Below are 21,242 nucleotides of genomic sequence, written 5' to 3' on the forward strand. Positions count from 1 at the left end.
TAAATTAAACAAAAGAAGATTTTTTGTTAATTTGACCAAATCTTGTTATTGCATTGTGGATGTTTTTGAATTCAGAATTGTATTGGGGGCATACAATCCATAGATTAGGCTGTACATTGGAATATGAATGTACTTGATGGCGAAACTATGCAGTATTTTGTTTTTTAATGTATTATTTCTTACACTGTTACCCCAGGAAATCTTAAGTCTTGTTACATACAGCCGTGAGGAACAATTGGATATAAGAGCAACGTCAACTTACCAACATTACGACCAGGAATACGACTTTCCCGAAGCGGATCCTCTGTTTGGACCACCACCCAGGACAATGGATCGGATCCCAGTAGGCGACCCAAAACAACGGCGCCGCAGAAGGGGCAGACGGAGCGGTCTTCTGGTCAGGCTCCATAGACGGGCACATCGCTCACCGCTCCCAAGTATACTACTCGCCAATGTCCAGTCTCTTGACAAGGTAAGCGAAATTTGAGCAAGGGTTGCCTTCCAGAGAGACATCAGAGATTGTAACATTCTCTGTTTCATGGAAACATGGCTCACTCAGGATACGTTATCAGAGTTGGTACAGCCACCCGGTTCCTTCACGCATCGCGCTGACAGAAACAAATATCTTTCTGGTAAGAAGAAGGGCGGGGGTGTATGCCTTATGATTAATAAGTCGTGGTGTGATCATAACACCATACAGGAACTCAAGTCCTTTTGTTCACCTGACCTAGAATTCCAAACTATCAAATGCCGACCGCATTATCTACCAAGAGAATTGTCTTCGATTATAATCACAGCCGTGTATATCCCCCCCAAGCAGACACCTCGACGGCCCTGAAAGAACTTCATTGGACTCTATGTAAACTGGAAGCCACATATCCTGAGGCTGCATTTATTGTAGCTGGGGATTTTAGCAAGTCTAATCTGAAAACAAGGCTTCCTAAATGTTATCAGCATATCAAATGCGCGACCTGAGCTGGCAAAATTCTGGGTCATTGCTACTCTAACTTCCGCAACACATACAAAGCCCTCCCTCGCCCTCCTTTCGGAAAATCTGACCATGACTCCATTTTGTTGCTCCCAGCCTATAGACAGAAACTAAAACAGGAAACGCCCGTGCTCCGGTGTGTTCAATGCTGGTCCGACCAATCTGATTCCACGCTTCAAGATTGCTTCGATCACGTGGACTAGGATATGTTCCGGATAGCATCGGACAACAACATTGATGTATACACTGATTCGGTGAGCGAATTTATTAGCAAGTGCATCGGTGATGGTGTACCCACGGTGAATATTAAAACCTTCCCCAACCAGAAACCGTGGATTGATGGCAGCATTCACGCAAAACTGAACGCGCGAACCACTGCTTTTAATCAGGGCAAGGTGACCGGAAACATGACTGAATACAAACAGTGTAGCTATTCCCTCCGCAAGGCAATCAAACGAGCTAAGCGTCAGTGTAGAGACAAAGTAGAGTCGCAATTCAATGGCTCACACACGCGACGTATGTGGCAGGGTCTACAGTCAGTCACGGATTACAAAAAGAAAACCAGCCCCGTCACGGACACCAATGTCTTGCTCTCAGACAAACTAAACAATTTCTTTGCTCGCTTTGAGGACAATACAGTGCCACTGACATGGCCCGCTACCAAAACCTGTGGGCTCTCCTTCACCACAGCCAACGTGAGTAAAACCAGCTGGCTGATGTGTTTACGGACATATTAAATACATTCCTATCCCAGTCTGCTGTTCCCACATGCTGTTCCCACATGCTTCAAGAGAGCCACCATTGTTCCTGTCCCCAAGAAAGCTAAGTTAACTGAACTAAATGACTATTGCCCCGTATCACACACTTCCGTCATCATGAAGTGCTTTGAGAGACTAGTCAAGGATCATATCACCTCCACCCGACCTGACACCCTAGGCCCACTCCAATTTGCTTACCGCCCCAATAGGTCCACAGACGACGCAATCGCAATCACACTGCACACTGCCCTAACCCATCTGGACAAGAGGAATACTTATGTAAAAATACTGTTCATCGATTACAGCTCAGCATTTAACACCATAGTACCCTCCAAACTCGTCATTAAGCTCGAGACCCTGGGTCTCGACCCCGCTCTGTGCAACTTGGTCTTGGACTTTCTGACGGGCCGCCCCCAGGTGGTGAGGGTAGGAAAAAACATCTCCACCCCGCTGATCCTCAAAACTGGGGCCCCACAAGGGTGCATTCTCAGCCCTCTCCTGTACTCCCTGTTCAACCATGACTGCATGGCCATGCATGCCTCCAACTCAATCATCAAGTTTTCAGACGACACTACAGTGGTAGGCTTGATTACCAACAACGATGAGACGGCCTACAGGGAGGAGGTGAGGGCCCTCGTAGTGTGGTGTCAGGAAAATAACCTCACACTCAAAGTCAACAAAACAAAGGAGATGATCGTGGACTTCAGGAAACAGCAGAGGGAGCACCCCCCTATCCACATCGACGGGACAGTAGTAGAGAAGGTGAAAAGGTTTAAGTTCCTTGGCATACACATCACGGACAAACTGAAATGGTCCACCCACACAGACAGCGTGGTGAAGAAGGCCTCTTCAACCTCAAGAAATGTAGCTTGTCACCAAAAACTCACAAACTTTTACAGATGCACAATCGAGAGCATCCTGTCGGGCTGTATCACCGCCTGGCATGGCAACTGCTCCGCCCACAACCGTAAGGCTCTTCAGAGGGTAGTGAGGTCTGCTCAACGCATCACCGGGGGCCACTGCCTGTTCACCCCACTATCATCCAGAAAGCGAGGTCAGTACAGGTGCATCAAAGCTGGGACCGAGAGACTGAACAACAGCTTCTGTTTCAAGGCCATCAGACTGGTAAACAGTCATCACTAACATTGAGTGGCTGCTGCCAACATACTGACTCAAATCTCTAGCCACTTTAATTATTAAAAATTGGATCTAATAAATGTATCACTAGTCACTTTAAACAATGCCACTTTATATAATGTTTACATACCTTACATTACTCATCTCATATGTATATACTTTACTCTATACCATCTACTGCATCTTGCCTATGCCGTTCTGCCATCGCTCATCCATATATTTATATGTACATATTCTTATTCATTCCTTTACACTTGTGTGTATAAGGTTGTTGTGAAATTGTTAGATTACTTGTTAGATTTTACTGCACGGTCGGAAGTAGAAGCACAAGCATTTCGCTGCACTCGCATTAACATCTGCTTACCATGTGTATGTGACCAATAAAATTGATTTGATTTGACTGGTGAGCTTAATGTTGCTTATTTCACAGCGGTTTCAGATTACCGCAATAAGAGCGACGATGCCAATATTTGAGTAAACTCTTCACGGCTGTGTTCTGTGAGTGTCACTGAGTAGGCTGATACACCATTTCTTGGGTGTGCAATGTTAATGTCAATATGCACAATAGGCTGAACAGTGAGGTGATTTCCCACAGTCAAAGTCCTGCAATAACAGCTAGATGCTAATATTTGTGTAAACTCTACATAGTTGTGTTCTGTGGGTGTCACTGAGTAGGATGATATGCCCCTTTCATGGGTGCACAATCCATAGGTTAGGTTGTACAGTGCATATACAGTGTCAAGAAAATGATGTGAACCCTTTGGAATTACCTGGGCTTCTGCATAAATTGGTCATAAAATTTTATCTGATCTTCATCTAAGTCACAACAATAGACAAACACAGTCTACTTAAACTGTCACGGCCTGATCTGTTTCACCTGTCGTTGAGATTGTCTCCACACTCTACAGGTGTCGCTTATTTTCCCCAGTGTATTTATCCCTGTGTTTCCTGTCTCTCTGTGCCAGTTAGTCTTGTCAAGTCAACCAGCGTGTTTTTCCCGTGCTCCTGCTTTTTCTATTGTCTCTTTTTCTAGTCCTCACGGTTTTGACCCTTGCCTGCTCTGACTCTGTACCCGCCTGCCTGACTATTCCGCCTGCCCTGACCTCGAGCCTGCCTGCCACTCTGTACATCTGACCTTGTCATGAACTTTTTGCCTGTCCACGACCATTCTCTTGCCTTCCCCATGGATACTAATAAATATCAGAGACTCAAACCATCTGCTTCCCGTGTCTGCATCTGCGTCTCGCCCGGTGCCCTTATATAAACTAATAACACAAACAATAATATGCTTTCATGTCTTTCTTGAGCACACCGTGTAAACTTTCACAGTGTAGGGTGGGAAAAGTATGTGAACCCTTGGATTTAATAACTTGTTGACCCTCCTTTGGCAGCAATAAACTCAACCAAACATTTTCTGTAGTTGCGGATCAGACCTCCACAATGGTCAGGAGGAATTTTGGACCATTCATCTTTATAAAACTGTTTCAGTTCATCAATATTCTTAGGATGTCTGGTGTGAACCGCTCTCTAGGTCATGCCACAGCATTTTATATCGGGTTGCGGTCAGGACTCTGACTGGGCCACTCCGGAAGGCATATTTTCTTCTGAAGCCATTCTGTTGTTGATTTACTTCTGTTTTGGGTCGTTGTCCTGTTGCATCACCCAACATCTGTTGAGCTTCAATTGGCGGACAGATAGCCTTACATTCTCCTGCGAAATGTCTTGATAAACTTAATTTTTCTGTCGATGATAGCAAGCTGTCCAGGCCCTGAGGCAGCAAAGCAGCCCCAAACCATGATGCTCCCTCCACCATAATTTACAGCTGGGATGAGGTTTTGGTGTGCTGTGCCTTTTTTCCTCCACACATAGTGTTGTGTGTTCCTTCCAAACAACTCAACTTCAGTTTAATCTGTCCACAGAATATTTTGCCAGAAGCGCTGTGGAACATCTACGTGCTCTTTTGCAAACTTCAGATGTGCAGCAATGTTTTTTTGGACAGCAGTGGATTCTTCCACGGTGTCCTCCCATGAACACCATTCTTGTTTAGTGTTTTACACATCGTAGACTCGTCAACAGAGATGTTAGCATGTTCCAGAGATTTATGTAAGTCTATAGCTGACACTCTAGGATTCTTCTTAACCTCATAGAGAATTCTGCACTGTGCTCTTGCAGTAATCTTTGCAGGACGGTCACTCCTAGTAACAACAGTGCTAAAGTTTCTCCATTTATACACAATTTGTCTTACCGCGGACTGATGAACATCAAGGCTTTTAGAGATACTTTTGCAACACTTTCCAGCTGTATTCATATCAACAATTCTTAATCTTAGGTCTTCTGAGATCTCTTTGTTTGAGGCACGGTTCACATCAGGCAATACTTCTTATGAATAGCAAACTCAAATTTTGTGAATGTTTTTACAGGGCAGGGCAGCTCTAACCAACATCTCCAATCTCGTCTCATTGATTGTATTCCAGGTTAGCTGACTTCTGACTCCAATTAGATTTTGGAGAAGTCATTAGCCTAGGGGTTCACATACTTTTTCCAACCTACAGTGTGAATGTTTAAATTATGTTTTCAATATAGACAAGAAAAATACAATACTTTGTGTGTCATTAGTTTAAGCACACTGTGTTTATCTATTGTTGTGACTAAGATGAAGATCAGATCAATTTTGATGACCAATTTATGCAGAAATCCAGGTAATTCCAAGGGGTTCAAATACTTTTTCTTGCCACTGTAAGTATGCCCCCAATGCAATTCCCCCAGTGCGAATTCAACTAACAATTGTATTTTGTTTAATGTATATAATAACACTCCAACCTTGTGTAATATTATTTAGTCCAATTGTGGCATTTTTTTTCACAATTACAGTTGTAATGGGGGGGGGGGGGGGGGCTTTTATTTTGAATTCCATTATTGTTGCTCATGCAAATGTTGTTCAAGACACACTGGTGTCAATAACTTACAAAACTTGAGACAAATGCATGAAGTATTAAGCCATGGAATGCCGTGAGTGGACAAACCCGTGTCACACTTCCAACTTGTTTATTGATCAAAACCCAGCCTTTTTGAACCACCTCCAGCTATTGCACTCATGGTAATGGCTGTGAAAATAGCCAAAATATTTTACATACACCCAGACCTATAGTGCTACTGTGATCGCGTAGATTTACCATTGCATTAGGTTTGTTAAAATAGAGCGAGAACTGATTACAAATGTTAGTATTTAGGTATTGCTGATTAATGTTTCCAAGTAGCACTCAATATGTTTCCAAGGTTAATTATTTCATCCATAATGAAAACTTGAGTTTGTAGTAAAATAAATATCCATAAATCATCCTTGAAATCCTTGTCTATCTTACTTTTCTTTCAGTAAGAGATCCGAAAGTGAGAGAACTGTCATCAGGTCCTTTGGGCGCCTCAGGAGGCACGGACATCAATCCCAGACACATGACGCCTCCGAGGTATGACCAGTTTAATAGTTTGTCATCCTTTTACAATATACAACATGGATGCCAGACAGTTGCATGTCTGGTGTTCTGAACATACTGCATGTGTGTGAATTACAGCATTCTCTATTACTGTTGATGTGAGTGGCCTTTAAAGTTCTACCCCTCTCTGCTTCTTATGGGTGATGGCATATGCTAAATAAAAGATAATGTAATAAGAACAACAATCTTGAAGGACGGGTTATTTATAATGGAGACGCTTGGGAGGGGAGCGAACAGGGAAACACTGTACTGTATTTCATGACCTTGTCATCCCATTGGTTTGGTCTGTAATCCGATTCCATAAAGAGAATGTAGGATTATAGAGAGTGATCAGAGAATGCAATTTATACCTTCTTAACACTTGAGTTGCCTGCAGTCAGTCAGTCAGTTGGACATCCCTTAACAAGCCTGTGCTGCTTTCCTCAGTTCCAAGGTGAGAACCATCCAGTCTGTCTCTGTTCTGTACTTCTATCTAGTTAGACACTATCCAGAGGAAAGAAGAATCATTTAGAGATTTTGATTTTCGGAGAAACTTAATTACTATATAGTAGCATGACGTCTTTGCGACAACTTATTCATGAGTACTTGTAGTATTATAGTGATATGCCTATTACAGATTGAATGTAATTTCTTAGCTGTTGGTTGAGAAAAATAAGATTGTTTGTATAAAGATTTTAGCATGTGAAATGCATTTTAATTTGTGAAATGTATGAGAATTGTATTGTGCATTGTAATTGTATTTGAATGTGATTACTCATTTTTTAATTGGCTATTAACATTGGCTATAGTCCAAGAGTGTTAGAATGTTTTGGAAATATTGATTTATTTCCTGTAATCATAAATTAAGGTTTTTGGATTGTTGCTTCACATGATAATGCTCTCTGTCTATTACATTTTATTCCTATTTAAACAAATGTAATGTCTCTCACTAATACATATTTTCATAGTCGGCTGAATTGCAATAAAATGATACATGTTTAAATGACTCAAATATAAATTATCAGTGTTTAAAAAGCATACATAAATTACTTAATTACGTGGTTTATTTCAATACATTTGATATTTCAGTTGTTTTGTACAGTATTTCTTGATTTATGTTGTCGATGTATCTTAATGTGTAACATTTCAATAGTAGTATTTGCATAAAGAAACGTTTCTCAGGTACCAGTAGGGTATTAAATATGTTTTAGTGAGCAGACATCAACTGTATAATTATCCATGGGGTGGTAAATGATTGATATATGGACTGATGATTTGACATGCTGAAAGGGTACACCACCACAAGACATAAATCTGAAAGTGATCTACAAATGTTTTCCTTCCTGTCAACATATATTGGACATAACCAAACAGCCTGTTACAACATCGTAGACATCTCTGATACATCACCTAATTCGCCATCTGAACATACACTGAGTGTACAAAACATTAGGAACACTTTCCTAATATTGAGTTGCGCCCACTTTTGCCTTCAGAACAGCCTCAACTTGTTGGGGGATAGACTTTACAAGGTGTCAAAAGCGTTCCACAGGGATGTTGGACCATGTTGACTCCAATGATTCCCACAGTTGTATCAAGTTGGCTGGATGTCCTTTGGGTGGTGGACCATTTTTGATATACACAGGAAATTGTTGAGTGTGAAAAACCCAGCAGTGTTGCAGTTCCTGACACACTCAAACCGGTGCACCTGTCACCTACCACACCCCTTTCAAGGGCACTTAAATAGTTTGGCTTGCCCATTCACCCTCTGAATGGCACACATACACAATCCATGTCTCAAAAATCTTTCTTTAACCTGTCTCCACTCCTTCAGCTACACTGATTGAAGTGGCTTTAACAAGTGACATCAATAAGGGATCATAACTTTCACCTGGATTCACCTGGTCAGTCTATGTCATGGAAAGGGCAGGTGTTCCTAATGTTTAGTACACCCAGTGTATAACCTAATTCACAACATTTGCTCCACTCCATTTTCGGAGCCGCAAAAACGTCCTGCGTTTTGATTTTCGATATGACTAAAGCGCTTGAGTTACTGTACTTGAGTTCATGGGCATAGTGAGGATACGTCTTTGTTAATAGATGACCCCATACCACGGCAAGTTGAACAGCTGACATGTCAGCACACAAGAGTTGCTGTATTGTAAATACCTCTATGCCTGTGTAGTTGATCTTATTAAAGCTGGAGTGATACTATTCCAGTTTTAAAAGTACTGTGCCGCTCTGTGAAGTACCCGCTCTTCTGCAGGTCTGAAATGTACTGTCTTGGACTGAAGTTTTTGAGAACTCTACTCCTTTAAATAGCATTATGAGACATTCATGGCTTTGGTTTATTACACAATAAACTAATCTGAATTTGAATCTGAACAATAGTTACCCTCGAAAGAAAAAGAGATGCTTATAAATTTATTTTGACAATACATCTATTCAGTGTATGTAATCATGAAGAGTGGAGACAGTTGAGTTAGTGCACTGAACAGACCTGATAGAGCAGAAGCAGTTATTTTTGGCCTATCATGGCCTAACGTCTTGGTCATCTAAGGGATGTTCTAGAAGGCACCACCAGCTGTCGTGTTGGCTTACTGTGACCTCTCGGAGACAAGTCTGACATAAAGTAGAGCCACTTAAGACAAGATCTAGGACCAATTTAGATCTCCTCCACTCAACTCAAGATAACGTTCCCATCTCCGGGGACACCCCGAGCCCAGACCAAAGATTGAGTCGGCTGAGCTTAAGAGATTCAGAATGTATTCTAATTACTTGTCTCCATTACAAACCCAAGCAAAGAAGTCCATTGTAAATTCTGGCTGCATGGCCCCTGTTGGAAGTATGGGAGAGTGGGGGCAATTATAAGAAGGGACATACTCAATAACACAAATTAGAAACAATCTAGAGTGCTGTTATTCGATGTGCTTGAAAAAAGGGAAACTGTTTTGTATTGACCTGTCTAACATTCTCAATTTATCTAAACCTGCAGTACCAGTCAAACTTTGGACACACCTACTCATTCCAGGGTTTTTCTTCCTTTTTACTATTTTCTACATTGTAGAATAATAGTGAAGACATCAAAACTATGAAAGAACACATATGGAAACAGAAAGTAACCGTAAGTGTTTAGCAAATTAAAATATATTTGATATTTTAGATTCTTCAAAGTAGCCACTCTTTTTCCTTGATGACATCTTTGCACACTCTTGGTAATCTCTCAACCAGCTTCATGAGATAGTCACCTGGAATTCATTTCAATTAACAGGTGTGCCTTGCAATGTCTTTCCTTCTTAATGCGTTTGAGCCAATCAGTTGTTTGTGACAAGGTAGGGGTGGTATACAGAAGACAGCCCTATTTGGTAAAAGACCAAGTTCATATTATGGGAAGAACAGCTCAAATAAGCAAAGAGAAACGTAGCCACCCTTTGCCTTGATGACAGCTTTGCACACTCTTGGCATTCTCTCAACCAGCTTCATGAGGAATGCTTTTCCAGCAGTCTTGAAGGAGTTCCCACATATGCTGAACACATGTTTGCTGCATCTCCTTCACTCTGTGGTCCAACTCATCCCAAACCATCTCAATTGGGTTGAGATCGGATGATTGTGGAGGCCACGTCATCTGATGCAGCACTCGATCACTCTCCTTCTTGGTCAAATAGCCCTTACACAGCCTGAAGGGGTGTTTTGGGTCATTGTCCTGTTGAAAAATAAATGATAGTCCCACTAAGTGTAAACCAGATGTGATGGCGTATCACTGTAGAATGTTGCGGTAGACATGCTGGTTAAATGTGCCTTCAATTCTAAATAAATTACTGACAGTGACACCACCAAAGTGACATGGTGGGAACCACATATGCGGAGATCGTCCATTCACCGACTCTGCTGCGTCTCACAAAGACACGGCGGTTGGAACCAAAAATATCAAATCTGAAATTTACACCAAAGGACAGATTTCCACCGGTCTAATCTCTATTGCTTGTGTTTCTTGGCCCAAGCAAGTCTCGTCTTCTTATTGGATGGTGTCCTTTAGTCGTGGTTTCTTTCCAGCAATTCGACCATGAAGGCCTGATTCGCACTGTCATCTCTGAACAGTTGATGTTGAGATGTGCCTGTTACTTGAACTCCATGAAGCATTTATTTGGGCTGCAATCTGATGTGCAATTAACTCTAATGAACTTATCCTCTGCAGCAGAGGTAACTCTGGGTCTTCCTTTCCTGTGGCGGTCCTCATGAGAGCCAGTTTCATCATAGCGCTTAATGTTTTTTGCGACTGCACTTGAAGAAACTTTTAAAGTTATTGAAATGTTCCGGATTGACTGACCTTCATGTCTTAAAGTAATGATGGACTGTCATTTCTCTTTGCTCATTTCAAATCAAATCAAACTTTATTTGTCACATGCGCCGAATACAAGTGTAGACCTTACCGTGAAATGCTTACTTACAGGCCCTTAACCAACAACGCAGTCCAAGAAGAGTTAATAAAATATTTACCAAATAAACTAAAGTAAAAAAATATAAAAAGTAACACAATAATATAACAATAATGAGGCTTTATACAGGGGGTGCCGGTACCGGGTCAGTGTGAGGAGGTACAGGTTAGAGGTAATTTTTACATTTAGGAAGGGGTGAAGTGACTATGCATAGATAATAACAGCGAGTAGCAGCAATGTACAAAACAATTGGAGGGGGGGTGGGGCGGGTCAATGTAATTGTCCAGTGACCATTTGATTAATTGTTCAGCAGTCTTATGGCTTGGGGGTAGAAGCTGTTAAGGAGCATTTTGGTCCTAGACTTGGCGCTCCGGTACCGCTTGCCATGCTGTAGCAGAGAAAACAGTCTATGACTTGGGTGACTGGAGTCTCTGACAATTTGATGGGCTTTCCTCTGACACCACCTATTATATAGGTCCTGGATGGCAGGAAGCTTGACCCCAGTGATGTAGTGGCCCATACGCACTACCCTCTGCAGCGCCTTATGCCGAGCAGTTACCATACCAGGCGGTGATGCAACCGGTCAGGATGCTCTCGATGGTGCATCTGTAGAACTTATTGAGGATCTGGGGACCCATGCCAAATATTTTCAGTCTCCTGAGGGGGAAAAGGTTTTGTCATGCCCTCTTCACGACTGTCTTGGTGTGTTTGGACCGTGATAGATCGTTGGTGATGTGGTCACCAAGGAACTTGAAACTCTCGACCTGCTCCACTACAGCTCTGTTGATGTTAATGGGGGCCTGTTTAGCCTGACTTTTCCTGTAGTCCACGATCAGCTCCTTCGTCTTGCTCACATTGAGGGAGAAGTTGTTGTCCTGGCACCACACTGCCAGTCCTCTGACCTCCTCCCTATAGGCTGTCTCATCGTTGTTGGTGATCAGGCGTACCAGTGTTGTGTCATCAGCAAACTTAATGATGGTGTTGGAGTCGTGTTTGGCCACACAGTCATGGGTGAACAGGGTGTACAGGAGGGAACAAAGTACACACCCCTGAGAGGCCCCAGTGTTGAGGATCAGTGTGGCAGACATGTTGTTGCCTACCCTTACCACCTGAGGGCGGCCCATCAGGGAGTCCAGGATCTAGTTGGAGAGGGAGGTGTTTAGTCTCATGGTCCTTAGCTTAGTGATGAGCTTTGTGGGCACTATGGTGTTGAACGCTGAGCTGTAGTCAATGATCAGCATTCTCACATAGATGTTCATTTTGTCCAGGTGGGATAGAGCAGTGTGGAGTGCAATTGAGTTTGCGTCATCCATTCTTGACATAATCAAATCAAATTTTATTGGTCACATACACATGGTTAGCAGATGTTAATGTGAGTGTAGCAAAATGCTTGTGCTTCTAGTTTTGACCATGCAGTAATATCTAACAAGCAATCTAACAATTTCACAACAACTACCTTATACACACAAGTGTAAAGGAATGAATAAGAATATGTTCATATAAATATATGTATGAGTGATGGCCGAACGGCATAGGCAAGATGCAGTAGATGGTATAGAGTACAGTAAATACATATGAGATGAGTAATGTAGGGTATGTAAACATATAAAGTGGCATTGTTTAAAGTGACTAGGGATGCATTTGTTACATCCAATTTTTAATTATTAAGTGGCTAGAGATTTGAGTCAGTATGTTGGCAGCTGTTTAACAGTCTGATGGCCTTGAGATAGAAGATGTTTTTCAGTCTCTCGGTCCCAGCTTTGATGCACCTGTACTAACCTCGCCATCTGGATGACAGTGGGGTGAACATGCAGTGGCTCGGGTGGTTGCTGTCCTTGATGATCTTTTTGGCCTTCCTGTGACATCGGGTGGTGTAGGTGTCCTGGAGGGCAGGTAGTTTGCACCGGTGATGCGTTGTGCAGACCTCACTACCCTCTGGAGAACCTTACGGTTGTGGGTGGAGCAGTTGCCGTACCAGGCAGTGATGCAGCCCGACAGGATGCTCTCGATTGTGCATCTGTAAAAGTTTGTGAGTTTTTGGTGACAAGCTACATTTCTTCAGCCTCCTGAGGTTGAAGAGACGCTGTTGCATATTTTTGTTGTTGCTGTAAACAGAATCATTCAAAGATGGATAATATGGACTTTGTATTTTACCAAATAGGGCTATCTTCTGTATACCACCTCTAAATTGTAGTGACAGCAGGTAGCCTAGTGGTTAGAGTGTTGGACTAGTAACCGAAAGGATGCAAGATCGAATCCCTGAGCTGACAAGGTAAAGATCTGTCATTCTGCCCCTGAACAAGGCAGTTAACCCACTGTTCCTAGGCTGTCATTGAAAATAACTGACTTGCCTAGTTAAATAAAGGTAAAATTAAATAAATGGTCACAATACAACTGATTGGTTCAAACGCATTAAGAAAATCCACAAAATAACTTTTAAGAAGGCACACCTGGTAATTGAAATGTTTCCAGGTACCTACCTCATGAAGCTGGTTGAGAGAATGCTAAGAGTGTGCAAAGCTGTCATCAAGGCAAAGGGTGGCTACTTTGAAGTATATAAAATATATTTTGATATGTTTAACATTTTTTGGTTACTACATGATTCCATATGTGTTATTTCATAGTTTCGATGTCTTCACTAGTATTCTACAATGTAGAAAATAGTAAAAATAAATAAAAACCCTGGAATAAGTGTCCAAACTTTTGACTGGGACTGTATATAATAGTATCAGTAATCATATTGGTATAGTTTCCGTATTTGTATACTTGATGGAGGATATACCAGTATTGTTGGTAAAATGTTTGCTGTTATAAGTACACATTTCATGATTATTATTGTTTTGCATTTCTAGGAATAGAAGACTCCAAACACCCAAGATGGCTGAGTAAGTATATGCCAATTCGTTTGCATGTTTTGTTTCAAAGGGGTCGTTCACTCATTTTTACATGGCCTTATTTTCACTCTATCTGGATTTGTAGTTGATCCCCCAAACCGTTGTTTTATATCTTGTTTCCTTACAGAGAAAACTTGCCATTGACTACAATGCATTATGAAAATGTGTCTAAAGCATGTTGGAAAACGCTCCAAAACACTCCAAACCAACTCATATTAAATCAGAATCCCATTCTGAATAGTCTCTGCACTAAATAAAAAAAACATTTGTCCCCTGTGCCATAAATCCATGTTTGAATGATGCTTTTTATAGCAACAACAAAAATATGCAAGTATGGACAGTGGAACACTTTAAAAAAAAAATGTGCAGAGACATCATTCAGAATTGGATTATGAGTAATATGAGTTGGTTTGGAGTGTTACTAAACCTGACTTTCTCTCCTTTGTCCAATAGCAAGAAAGGCAATGTGTCCTCAAGCCGTAAGCATACTCTGAAGGTAAGGAATCCCACTCAGCCCTTCCTTTAATGTTTTGTTTTTTATGTAATAAAAACATAAATAAATGTAAATAATGTATAAAAATCTTAATAATACATACTTTTTTATAAAGTAGTAAAACAAAGGGAGATATTGGTCAATCGTCTTATCAACTGTCAAAATATACGTTGTCATAAATGTGTCTCCAGAGTTGTATGCTGGCAGTCGCTAAGGATTTGCTCGAAGCTGAAGCATTAGAGAAAGTTAAAGAAAGGGAGAGATACATGGACGAGAACTGCCCTCTTCTGGAGATTCCCCACTCCAAGGATGATTTGGTGGTATGATATTCAGATATTCACAGATATTATGAAAACATATCATACCTGCTTGATACAGTGTGCTGTATGAGTTGTGCTTCTATCAGGTTCAGCTGTACCAAGGAAGTTAAGGCATAAAAATAGGTATTATATGCTGGTGGTAACATTTTTCTTTGTTGTATTATTTCATTAGGACCTTTGCACAAAGATATACGACAAAATTAATGTGATTGATGAGGAGAGATACAACTTAGAATACAAAGCAGTCATGGTTTGCAATGAGGTAAGCAACCCTCTTTTAATTGATTTATGTTTCAATATAAATATTTATACAGTGCCTTCAGAAAGTATTCACACCCCAACAAACATTTTAACAGAATAAAATGGATTTAATTGTCATTTTTTTGGTCTATGATCTACACAAAATACACTAATGTCAAAGTGGAAGAAAAATTCTAACAACAAAAAAATGACAAATAAAAATAAAATACACTATTATATAATTAACATAAGTATACACACGTTAGAATCACCTTTGGCAGCAATTACAGCTGTGAGTCTTTTTGGGTAAGTCTCTGAGAGCTTTGCAAACCTGTATTGTACAGTATTAGCACATAATTATTTTTTTAAATTCTTCAAGTTGTATCAAGTTGGTTGTTCATCATTGCTAGACAACAATTTTTAAGTCTTGCCATTTTAAGTCAAAACTCTTATTAAGCCATTCAGGAACATTCAATGTTGTCTTAGTAAGCAACTCCAGTGTTTATTTGGCTTTATTAGGTTTTCCTCTAGGATTTTCCGGTTAGCTCTTTTCCATGCTTGAAAATATGAAGAGTGGTACTCAATGAGACGTTGTGTTGGATTTTCTCCAAACGTAACACTTTGTATTAAGAGCATGAAGTTCATTTATATGCCACATATTTTGCAGTTTTACTTTAGTGCCTTATTGCAAACAGGATGCATGTTTTGGAATATTTGTATTCTGTACAGATTTCTTTCTTTTCACTCTGACATTTAGGTTAGCATTGTGGAGTAACTACAATGTTGTTGATCCATCCTCAGTTTTCTCATCACAGCCATTACAATTGGTAACTGTTTTAAAGTCACCATTGGCCTCATGGTGAAATCCCTGAGCGCTTTCCTTCCTCTCCACCAACTGAGTTTGGAAGTACGCCTGTGTCTTTGTAGTGACTGGGTGTATTGATACACCATCCAAAGTGTAATTAAAAACTTCACCATGCTCAAAGGGATATTCAGTGTCTGTTTTTTTTTTTTTTTTTACCCATCTACCCTTTTTTTGTGAGGCATTGGAAAACCTCCCTGGTCTTTGTGGTTGAATCTGTGTTTGAAATTCACTGCTCGACTGAGGGACCTTACAATTATCTGTATATGTGGGGTACAGAAATGATGTAGTCATTCAAACAAATCATTTCAAACTATATTACTGCGCACTGAGTGCTGCCTATACAACTTATATGACTTGTTAAACATATTTTTACTCCTGAACTTACTTAGGCTTGCCATAACAAAGGGATTGAATACTTATTGACTTATTGTAAGACATTTCAGTTTTCCATTTTTTATTAATTTGTACACATTTAGAAATAACATAATTCCACCTTGAAATGATGGGGTATTGTTTGTGGGTCAGTGACAAAAAATCTAAATTATATCAATTTACAATTCAGGCTGTAACACAACAAATGTGGAAAAAGTCAATCGGTGTGAATACTTTCTGTTCTATCTACCATACAGTGGGGTTCAAAATTATTGACACCCTTGATAAAGATGAGCAATAATGACTATATAAAATATATAATAAACATTTTGAGCTATATTTTATGCAAAAAAAAGGAAATTATATTGTTTTATAGGAATACAATTGCTCAGAGAAAGCGATATTGTTTAACAAGTAATATCATTTTTCTCAAAAAGTTAGGGGACAAAATTATTGACTACCCTAAAAATTCTTATAAATTAAGTACTCAAAAGTTCAGCATTTGGTCCCATATTCCTAGCACGCAATGACTACATAAAGTTTGGGAGCGTACAATCTTGTTGGATGCATTTTCAGTTAGTTTTCATTGTTTCAGATTATTTTGTGCCAAATAGAAATTAATGTTAAATAATGTATTCTGTCATTTTGGAGTCACTTTTATTGTAAATAAGAATATATGTTTCTAAACACTGCTACGTTAATGTGGATGCTTCCATGGTTAAGGAAATTACTGGATGAATTGTTACTGATAATGGGGAGAGGTTAGCATGTCTTGGGAGTATGATCTTTGACCCACCTTTCTCACTCATCATTTTTCACAATTCATTCAGGATTATCTGTAATCATGGTAGCATCCACATTAATCTAGAAATGTTGAGATACATATTCTATTCTTATTTACAATAAAGTATTTGTGTATATACAGTACCAGTCAAAAGTTTGGACACACCTACTCATTCCAGGGTTTTTCTTTATTTTTACTATTTTCTACATTTTATAATAATAGTGAAGACATCAAAACTATGAATGAGTAGGTGTACAAACTTTTTTGACTGGTACTGTATTTTATATATATATATATATTTCTCCAGTCTCATAAAACATTTGAGAAAATGTCTGTGTCGTAATCCTCGCAGGGTGAGGTATAGAAAGGTATTGAAAACAGGGGTGCCAATAATTTTTACTCCCTATCTTGTTTTCTGACTTGTTAAACAAATTCTCTTTCTTTTTTTCAATTGTATTAGTATAATATATATACACTACCATTCAAAAGTTTGGAGTCACATAGAAATGTCCTTGTTTTTGAAAGAAAATTAAAAAAAATGGTCCATTAAAATAAGATGAAATTGATCAGAAATACAGTGTAGACATTGTTAATGTTGTGTATATATATGTACAGTTGAAGTCGGAAGTTTAAATACATTTTAGCCAAATACATTTAAACTCAGATTTTCACAATTCCTGACATTTAATCCTAGTAAAAATTCCCTGTCTTAGGTCAGTTAAGATCACCATTTCATTTTAAGAATGTAAAAAGTCAGAATAATAGTAGAGAGAATGATTTCTTTCAGCTTTTATTTCTTTCATCACATTCCCAGTGGGTCAGAAGTTTACACATGCTTTTTCAGTTCTGCCCACACATTTTCTATAGAATGAGATCAGGGCTTTGTGATGGCCACTCCAATACCTTGACTTTGTTGTCCTTAAGCCATTTTGCCACAACTTTGGAAGTATGCTTGGGGTCACTGTCCATTTGGAAGACCCATTTGCGACCAAGCCTTAACTTCCTGACTGATGTCTTGTGATGTTGCTTCAATATATCTACATAATTTTCCTTCCTCGTGATGCCATCTATTTTGTGAAGTTCACCAGTCCCTTCTGCAGCAAAGCACCCCCACAACATGATGCTGCCACCCCCGTGCTTCACGGTTGGGATGGTGTTCTTCAGCTTGCAAGTCTCCCCCTTTTTCCTCCAAACATAACGATGTTCATTATGGCCAAACAGTTATATTTTGTTTCATCAGACCAGAGGACATTTCTCCAAAAAGTACAATCTTTGTCCCCCATGTGCAGTTGCAAACCGTATTCTGGCTTTTTTATGGCAGTTTCGGAGCAGTGGCTTCTTCCTTGCTGAGCGGCCTTTCAGGTTATGTCGATATAGGACTCGTTTTACTGTGGATATAGATACTTTTGTACCTGTTTCCCCCAGCATCTTCACAAGGTCCTTTGCTGTTGTTCTGAGATTGATTTGCACTTTTTGCAACAAAGTACTTTCATTTCTAGTAGACAGAACGCGTCTCCTTCCTGAGCGGTATGACGGCTGCGTGGCCCTATGGTGTTTATACTTGCGTACTATTGTTTGTACAGATGAACGTGGTACCTTCAGGCATTTGGAAATTGCTCCCAAGGATGAACCAGACTTGGCTGATTTCTTTAGATTTTCCCATGATGTCAAGCAAAGAGGCACAGAGTTTGAAGGTAGGCCTTGGAATACATCCACAGGTACAACTCCAATTGACTTAAATGATGTCAATTAGACTTTCAGAAGCTTTTAAAGCCATGACTTCATTCTGGATTTTTCCAAGCTGTGTAAAGGCACAGTCAACTTAGTGTATGTAAACTTCTGACCCACTGGAATTATAAGGGAAATAATTTGTCTGTAAACAATTGTTGGAAAAATTACTTGTGTCATGCACAAAGTAGATGTCCTAACCGACTTGCCAAAACTATAGTCTGTTAGCAAGAAATTTGTGGAGTGGTTGAAAAACGAGTTTTAATGACTCCAACCCAAGTGTAGGTAAACTTCCAACTTCAACTGTGTGTGTGTGTGTATGTATGTATATATATATATATATATATATATATATATATATATATATATATATATGAGTCTACAAAACATTAGGAACACCTTCCTAATTTTGCACCCCCTTTTGCCCTCAGAACAGTCTCAATTCGTCTGGGCATGGACTCTACAAGCTGTCGAAAGCGTTCCACAGGGATGCTGGCTGATGTTGTCTCCAATGCTTCCCACGGTTGTGTCAAGTTGGCTGGATGTCCTTTGGGTGTTGAACCATTCTTGATACACATGAGAAACTGTTAAGCATGAAATACCCGGCAGCGATGCAGTTCTTTACACACTCAAACCGGAGCGCCTGGCATCGACTACCATAGCCCGTTCAAAGGCACTTAAAAATCCTTCTTTGTCCTGTCTCCTCCCCTTCATCTACACTGATTGAATTTACTGTATATACTGTATATACAGTAACAGTCAAAATTTTGGACACGCCTACTCATTCAGGGTTTTTTCTTTATTTTGACTATTTTCTACATTGTATAATAATATTGAAGACATCAAAACCATGAAATAACACATGGAATCATGTAGTAATCAAAAAAGTGTTAAACAAATCTAATTATATTTTAGATTCTTCTAAGTAGCCACCCTTAGCCTAGGCAAGTCAGTTAAGAACTAATTCTTATTTTCAATGATGGCCTTGTTAAGGAGCAGAACAACAGATTTTTTACCTTGTCAGCTCTGGGATTTGATCTTTTAACCTATCAGTTACTAGTCCAACACTCTAACCACCAGCCTTGATGACAACTTTGCACACTCTTGGCATTCTCTCAACCAGCTTCACCTGGAATGCTTTCCCAACAGATTTGAAGAAGTTCTCACATATGCTGAGCACTTGTTGGCTGCTTTTCCTTCACCCTGTGGGCCAACTCATCCCAAACCATCTTAATTGGGTTGAGGTCAGGTGATTGTGGAGGCCAGGTCATCTGATGCAGAACTTCATCACTTTCCTTCTTGGTCAAATAGCCCTTACACAGCCTGGAGGTGTGTTGGGTCACTGTCCTGTTGAAAAACAAATGATAGTTGCACTAAGCTCAAACCAGATGGGATGGCGTATCACTGCAGAAAGTAGTCATCAAGACAAAGGGTGGCTACTTTGAAGAATCTGAAATATAAAATATATTGGTTACTACATGATTCCATATGTGTTATTTCATTGTTTTGATGTCTGAACTATTATTCTACAATGTAGAAAATAGTGAAAATAAAGAAAAACCCTGGAATGAGTAGGTGCGTCCAAACTTTGTATATGTTTCCTCCATTGAGCCCTCCTAAATCACTGATTTTCCTGTATAACAATTCCACCCACCAGGTTATAGACCTAAACATAAAAATCATTGACATGAGGGGCAAGTTCAAGAAGCCAGCTCTGAAGAAAGTGCGTATGTCTGCTGATGCTATGCTCCAGGCTCTGCTGGGCTCCAAGCACAAGGTGACCATGGATCTGAGATCCAACCTAAAACAAGTGAAGAAAGACGAGAAGAAAGAGGTGAGTATCTGTCCATTAGGCTAACACAATATATTACAGAGATATCGCATCGCGAGACATTGTCAATGTTGAAGGAATTTTGGGCCTTAATATTCCACCCTTCAATGTCTTCTCACCCTTTCAATCATCACAGGATAAGGATTTGCGTGACGTTGGTGACTGGCGTAAGAACATTGACGACAAGGCTGGCATGGACGGCAGGAAGAAGATGTTTCAGGGAGATTCTTAGGTCATTGGGATGTGTTTGTGTGACGTGGCTGGCTACTGTCCTGCAATGTCTAGCTGTCAAACACATACTGATATTCATTACAACTAATATCATGACTATGTAATCTGTGTAAAATCTTTGTTTCTTTTGAAGATGGAAAGAAACAGAAGGAAACAGAAACAAGATGTGTGTAATTGTTTGACAGTTGATTTACTGTAGTAGAGGTAAAAGTGAACAACTTTTCTAATAAATTGCCATTAAAGGAAATCTTTCTTAGTTTGTGTTATTTATATTTTGTCATGCTGATACACCAAGAGAACTAAAATGCTATATCTCAGAACCACTATCCTGTACTGTTACCGTCCAGGGTGGACCCTTGGTAATGTTCTACACTAGAGTGCTGAGCTGCCCATATCTCTTTCAAACATGCAAATCACTGCTATAGTTGATACTCATCTCAATTGAGTCTAAATGGAGCAACATGTAACTAGTTTCTAGAGGTTTTGAAATCAATGCTTTCTATCATGTTATACAACTGTATTTGGATTGTTATTCATTTACTGTTGGATAAAGATCACTTTCCAAGACATGTTAAGTAAAATCACGAGGTCTGTTTTAGAGATTGTGTATGTATTTTAAGAGCTTGAAAAATTGGGCACAGCTTTTTTCTGTTGCATTCTGTACCAGTTTCTACTTTTTGAGGTCTTTTCCCCAT

At 39.8% G+C, this 21,242-nt stretch overlaps 1 protein-coding gene across 3 annotated transcripts; it reads left to right on the forward strand.

The window, feature by feature from the left end:
• Positions 1-6,699: 6,699 nt before the first annotated feature.
• On the forward strand, positions 6,700-20,794 carry tnni2a.2 (troponin I type 2a (skeletal, fast), tandem duplicate 2). 3 transcript variants are annotated; one of them, XM_082957189.1, is made up of 8 exons: positions 6,725-6,807; positions 9,349-9,477; positions 13,642-13,674; positions 14,137-14,179; positions 14,368-14,496; positions 14,669-14,758; positions 20,143-20,319; positions 20,453-20,794. In XM_082957189.1, the coding sequence occupies exons 3-8, from the start codon at positions 13,667-13,669 to the stop codon at positions 20,546-20,548; spliced, it is 543 nt and encodes a 180-aa protein (XP_082813315.1). In that variant the 5' UTR covers positions 6,725-6,807; positions 9,349-9,477; positions 13,642-13,666; the 3' UTR covers positions 20,549-20,794. The 3 variants fall into 3 exon arrangements, with proteins under 3 accessions (XP_013980038.1, XP_082813315.1, XP_045544074.1); XM_045688118.2 differs by having other exon boundaries at positions 6,742-6,807; positions 9,421-9,477; XM_014124563.3 differs by lacking the exon at positions 9,349-9,477 and having other exon boundaries at positions 6,700-6,807.
• Positions 20,795-21,242: the final 448 nt, after the last annotated feature.

This window comes from Salmo salar, chromosome 10 (genome assembly GCF_965601325.2).
Source record: "Salmo salar chromosome 10, fSalSal1, whole genome shotgun sequence".
In the NCBI taxonomy this organism is placed as follows: Eukaryota; Metazoa; Chordata; class Actinopteri; order Salmoniformes; family Salmonidae; genus Salmo; species Salmo salar.

Bases quoted from the DNA above. Each gene is read 5' to 3' on its own strand.
- tnni2a.2 (XM_014124563.3), top strand. The intron at 14,497-14,668 runs GTATGATATTCA...TTATTTCATTAG, and splicing joins ACTCCAAGGATGATTTGGTG to GACCTTTGCACAAAGATATA. The intron at 20,320-20,452 runs GTGAGTATCTGT...CAATCATCACAG, and splicing joins AGAAAGACGAGAAGAAAGAG to GATAAGGATTTGCGTGACGT.